The sequence below is a fragment of the Pygoscelis adeliae genome, unplaced genomic scaffold, assembly GCF_000699105.1.
Source record: "Pygoscelis adeliae isolate BGI_AS28 unplaced genomic scaffold, ASM69910v1 Scaffold590, whole genome shotgun sequence".
NCBI lineage: Eukaryota > Metazoa > Chordata > Aves > Sphenisciformes > Spheniscidae > Pygoscelis > Pygoscelis adeliae.
This window is the reverse complement of record NW_008823962.1, coordinates 460,628-466,556: the sequence shown is the minus strand read 5'-3', so window position 1 is coordinate 466,556 and position 5,929 is coordinate 460,628. Positions and strand designations below refer to the sequence as shown.

The window sequence follows — 5,929 nt, the reverse complement described above, 5'->3', positions numbered from 1 at the left end:
GCACGCAAGCAAAGCAAAACAAGGAATTCATTCACTCCTTCCCATCGGCAGGCAGGTGTTCAGCCATCTCCAGGAAGGCAGGGCTCCATCATGCCTAACGGTGACTTGGGAAGACAAACGCCATCACTCCGAACGTCCTCCCCTTCCTTCTTCTTCCCCCAGCTCTATTTGCTGAGCATGACGTCATATGGTGTGGGATATCCCTTGGGTCAGTTGGGGTCAGCTCTCCCGGCTGTGCCCCCTTCCAGCTTCTTGTGCCCCCCCAGCCTGCTCGCTGGTGGGGTGGGGTGAGGAGCAGAAAAGGCTTTGACTCAGTGTCAGCACTGCTCAGCAGTAACGAAAACATCCCTGCGTTATCAACACTGTTTCCAGCACAAATCCGAAACACAGCCCCCTACCAGCTACTGGGAAGAAAATTAACTCTACCCCAGCCAAAACCAGCAGACAGTCGCATGTTACCACCCATCAGCTGAGTGGCTGTGGCTGTCGGTGCCGCTGTGAGCAGCCCGGCTGCGCTGCGTGGCTGCCTGGGGGCTCGTGGCCCAGGGAACGAGACGCTGGCTTCACGTAGGGCACGTGCTCCTGGGAACTGGGCTCAGAGCTGCGCTGAGGGCACACGGTCCTTTCCGCTGCCTCTGCACCCATCCAGAGGGGTGAACGGACAGGAGGGAGGACGAGAGCATCTGAAACTGCTCCTGCTGCTCGCAGAGACGTGTGTCACCCTGTTTTATCAGCGTTGCTAGAGCTGTCTCAGAGCACTGGATCTTGTGCTATTTTACAGTTTGCTTAAATTGAATTTCTTGAGAGAAAATAAAGGCGGTGCTGCCCCAGTGATGAAACCGTTCCTGGGCCCAGGACAGCACTTTGCCTCTCGATAAATTCGTGAAACTGCAAGGGCGGCAAGACGGAGAGAGTCCTGCAGTCGGAACTGGTCTGACTTACCGGCCGTGGTCTCCGATTTCCTTGCCCGCTGCGATGAGGTCAGGGATCCTGCGTAGCCGTGTTCCCTCTGCGGGGAGCTGCGACGTGTGGGAGCCGAGGGTACAAGATCTCCGCTCCCTGCGTGGGTGGGGACTGAAGTGCATTTAGCAGCGCAGTGGCCGTTTCAAAGATGTCCTCAAAGGAACCTGCCTTTCCATTAGCACTTACGGCAACGGGCTCTTTTCCCTTCAAGAAACTTCAGCCTCTCATAAAACCCATTTCCAGCACTTAAGACCAGCGAGCGATTGTTTTGTGAGGCAAACTGCTTGGAGCTGCCTGGAAAGGAAAGGGGAGAGCAGCTGAATTCAAGTAAGAAAATAAAGCGAAGGGAGTTGGGATGAGAACGAGGAGCATGAACGCGACCTCGGAGAAGACGCATCTCACAAATATCTTCAGCCGTCACGGGCTGAGCAGAGAGCTGCCTCCAGGGAGTATTTCCTATTATTAAAAGCCCTGAGTCCTGGTTCCTGCCCCTAGCACCACATTTGCCTTTTTAAACTAAACAACCATGGGAAAAAGAATAGGAAATAATGACCACAACTCAGCTGTGCTCCCTGCAGCCTAGTGCCACTGGCTCCCACTCTGGTTTAGCACAGCTCTTCCGCCCAAGCGAAGCGTGTGCTTAAGTAAGCGCCGCTGAACTGGGGCCAAAATGGGGGAAATCGAGTCAGTCCTGTCTCCATCCACCCTGGAGGAGGTTCCCAGTCGCCGTGGGGTTTGTAGGAGCATAGGGAGAGCGTGGCCTTGTTTTCCTCTAGCTTCTGCGCTTTGAGGCTCGCGCTGAGCTTGAGGGGAGTTTTAGTCAAAACGAGTGGCAAAGGGCTGGAACCGTGCAAGGACGGCGAGGAACATGGAGTGCTGAGAAAAGCAAAGATCCAGGTTGCTACCGGACACAGAGAAGTTTTGAGGCTGGATCAGAACGGGGGCTAGAATTGGTGCTGCAGATGGAAGCATTTAAAATCAAAAAGCCAGGACGTGCTGTCCCTCCCCTTAGTCCCAGTTGTGGTGGCCATAGCGTAGTGCTTCCGTGATGGAGATGAAACCGTGGCACAGAAGGCCTCTTGCCAGGATCTGGACGTGTCCTCTGGGTCTCCCCTGCCCCGCGAGAGGGAGGGCTCTGCCCAAACTCCCTTTGAACAGTATTTCTTGTGTTAAAAGCACAAAGCGGTGCTCGGTGTGCCATAGTTTTGCCAGTGCCTGCTTGCCCTGCACGTGATGGCCATGCTCGGCACAGGGAAGCCCCCACGCTCGGTGGCCGGGCCAACGGTCTTCTCTGCCGAACCAGCTACCTCCCTGCAGCAAGGCCAGGTCGTTTTGTGGCACCCGGTGTCCCCAGAGCCTGCCTGACACCGGTGCCTTGCTCTGATGCAGCCATATTTGTCTATAACTAATATAATTCCCCTCAGTGCCGACCCTGTGCTGGGGCACCGTCCCCAGGCCATGGCAGAGGGCCCCTGCCACCCCACGTCACCTGGCAGGTCTGATCCGGCCGAGCTGGAAAGTGGTGGGAAAGCCCTTGAGGTGCAGGACCCCTGGTGCGGAGGTGGGTTTGGGCGGCTTTCACGGTTGCCCCAGGGGCTCTCACCCCTTCCCCAGCTCCCCTCTGCCGTTTCTCCCACAGGGACAAGTGGCAAGAACGTGAGCCCTGAGCCTGGGGCGGGCATCAGCGGGGTGGGGGCTTTGTTGTTGTCCCCGGGGAGCGACGGAGGCCCTGCACGTGCCGTGGGGCTGTCTGCCTGGCAGGTCTCTAGCACAGTGCGCGTGGCGTCACGCACAGATCTGTCCGTCCGAATCCTAAACCCTGCCAAACGGCGGGAAATGAACGTTCTGGGAATTCTCCATTGCCTGGGAGGCCCTCGGCAAATCCTGCTCCTCGTGGCAAGGTGGATGCGCCAGCAGGGCTGCCTGCAGCAGGGTCTGCGCCTGCCAGCTGGAGGGAGGAAAGGAGAGGAGAGGAGGTTGCTACAAGCTGGGTTTTCCATCCTGGTTTGTGGCAGGCCTCTGGGGCTGTTGGTCAGAGCTGCTGTCAGCAGCGCCTGGTTAGAGACGCGGGCAGAGATCGATGAAGGCGTGTGGCGCGGGGCCCCCCCCTGCTTCCTCCGAGCAGGGCGTCTGTGGTGTGAGGTGTGCCATATCCTGGGGGGGGGCATTTCACACCCCTGCCTGTTTGACCCTGAATGGCACCGTCGCTCTTGCAGGCAGTACGTGCGGGACGCAGTCGTGGGCAGCATGGGGCTGAAGCCAACGGGCAGGCTGTGCAGCGTCACCAAAGCCCGGGGGCTGCGGGCCTGCAGGTACGTCTGCTGGGGCGCCGGACGGGGGGCTCCCGAGGGGACGTGGGGTGGCAGGGACCCCAGTTCACCCGAGCGAGTGGCTCTGGTACGCAGACTTGGCTTTGCAGGGCTGGGCCGACAGTCCCTCCAGCTCAGGTGGAGAAGCAGAGGGTGTAGGGGAGATCTCCAGAAGCCCAGATAGGAAGCCAGCACCCACGTCTCCGAGGAGTCCCAGCCACACAGCCTCCTTGGGGGGGTCTTCCCACGCCGATAATCTGAGCATGTCCTAGTGCTGGGGAAGGACCTGCTGTGGGATGGCAGCTCTAGAGAGCCCCTTCCCCTCCAGCAGGACACGGCCACTGCCCTGCCCTGGTGCTGCTTGCCTTCAGTAGGGAAGCGTAGCCAGTGTTTCCAGCTCTGCAGCTGGAGGTACCCTGAGGTGATCTGGCATCCAGACACGCTCTGCACGTCCCTCGTGCTTCCTCGCTCAGGCTCACCGGGCCCAGCCCAGTTGCTTTTCTCATCCAGGCTGGCTGCAGAGCCAGCACAGCAGAGCCGGGGGCTCCGGGCCGTGGGGCAGAGCTCTGCTGACTCAGCTCTGATGCTGGGGAGTGAAGAGCGCGTCCCAGCTCTGAACTGGGACAGCAAAGCAGCTGGCGCTTTGGTGGCGTTGCAGCACTAGCCACAAAATCCCTCATGCAGGTGTATTCTGTGCCTTCCCTCGCCTGCTGGTGAGTCCCCTCGGCTTGTCTGGGCTCTCTCTGTCCCTTTGCAGTGCTGGGCCAGGGAGGGTGGGACAGGATCTGGGTCACTGTCCCCTCTCCCAGGGCAGCTCTGCTGCCTGTTCCTGCCTGGCAGGGGGAAACCGTGGTCCCTGTGTGTGTTTTCTAGAGGGAAGTTAAGAGACACTATTCTGGACTGGGAAGATTCCCTGCCCGACCGCGACCTCACGCTGGCGGACGAAGCCTGCAGGTACTGTGCTTGGGCTCTTCACGCCGTGGCGGCTGCTGATGCCTGCGGCTCGCGGCGCCCCGGGAGACTGCCGGGGCTCCCCGTCCTCTGCCAGCACCGCAGCGGTCCTCGAGCCAACCCTGCCTGGCTTTGTTGACCGTGTTTTGTGCCTCGCAGCCCTGAGGCTGTACCCACAGCACAGCAACGCCCAGCCCTCTCCCCAGAAAGTGACCGAGAGAAATCACTGCAAGTTCTGGCCACAGCTTTGCTTCCCGGCTGGGAAGCTTGTAGAGTCCACACTGGAGCAGGGTAGGAGAAGCAGCCTGCAAACAGCCACGGCTTTTTCTCTGCCCTGGATGTTTTGTCTCCTCCCTGCAGGAAAGCTGATCTCTCCGTCACCCTGGGGACCTCCCTGCAGATCAAACCCAGTGGCAACCTCCCGCTGATCACGAAGAAGAGAGGAGGGAAGCTGGTCATAGTCAACCTACAAGCAACCAAACACGTGAGTGAGAGCGTCCTCGCTGCTCTGCGCTCAGAGCACTTTGCTCTGCGCTGCTCCTTTCCCCTCGCGTCACCGTTTTCAGCCCCATCACAGTTTAGTCCCCGCACGTCGTCCCCTCCCAGGCGGCCAGATAGAAGAGTGGCCTCGCTTAGCAAGAAAACAGGCTGGGCTTCCCTCCTTGGAGGGTTTAAACCTGCAACTCCCCATAAACACCTAGAAATGGAAGGTAAATCTTCAGAGCAGAATAAAAACTCGGCCCAAAGCCTGATGTATCCTCCGGTGAATTACAGTCTGATTGAATAACTGCACACACGGAACCCACGCCACGGGGCAGAGGAGTTCAGTTCATGGTCAGCCCTGGTTTTGGTGCCCTAATTGTCCGAAGTCTTTCGAATAACCAGAGCTGGGGGGTTTCTGGGATGTCATTAGAGCTCCCTTGTCCCTGTCCCGCTCCGTCCTGGGCTCGCTAGCCTGGCTCTGCATCCACGTCCCCGTCTCTGGGCTGTGGCTCAAGGTGGAGCCTGCCTGCCCACACCCTGATAGAGCCCTATCAGCCTGCGGCGGAGCCGGGGAGCGGTGCCAGACGGGGTCAGGGTCTCAGTTCGTGTTCCACCAGGGACGATGTCTCAGGGACAGGAGCCCTGGAGCCCGCGTGCAGCCGAGCCGTCGCCCGGGCCCCGTGTCCCCACGCGCTCCCTGGGAGGGGACGTTTGTCCCCGCACGCTGTGTTCGTCCCCTAACGCCGTGCTTGCCCTCGCTCGCCCCAGGACAGACAGGCCGACCTGCGCATCCACGCCTACGTCGATGATGTCATGACGAAGCTGATGAAGCACTTGGGGCTGGAGGTCCCGGAGTGGACGGGGCCGGTGGTGGTGGAAAGCGCTGAGCTCACCAAGCCCGAACAGCTCTTCAAATTTGACCCCGGGGCTCGCGGGCTGCTGAAGGAGGAGCCTCTCTCGCGGCACAACGGCACCGGCGGGCTGTGCCCTGACCTTGGGACCACGCTGGTGGAGCGCCGTGACAGTCTGAGGCAGGAGGGTCCCAGCCCGGACACGGGGCCAACGACGGTGAAGAAGATGAAGGGGGAGCCTCTCCTCACCTGACCCAGGCTGCTCCCTGTCTGTCTAGACACTCGTCTGTGTCGCTTTTCCTACCGACGTTTTTTTATACCCTTAAACATTGTCCCTTTTTTTATGTAAGTATTAAATACACTTGAATCGCG

At 59.6% G+C, this 5,929-nt stretch overlaps 1 protein-coding gene across 1 annotated transcript in view; it reads left to right on the top strand.

Moving 5' to 3' along the window:
• The window catches only part of SIRT6 (sirtuin 6), a 7,584-nt gene extending 1,655 nt beyond the window's left edge, over nt 1-5,929 (top strand). Inside the window, exons 4-7 of the mRNA XM_009323494.1 lie at nt 3,180-3,275; nt 4,146-4,226; nt 4,584-4,707; nt 5,475-5,929. Of these exons, the coding sequence (XP_009321769.1) occupies nt 3,180-3,275; nt 4,146-4,226; nt 4,584-4,707; nt 5,475-5,810 (637 nt within the window). The 3' untranslated portion in view covers nt 5,811-5,929. The remainder of the gene's footprint in view (nt 1-3,179; nt 3,276-4,145; nt 4,227-4,583; nt 4,708-5,474) is intronic.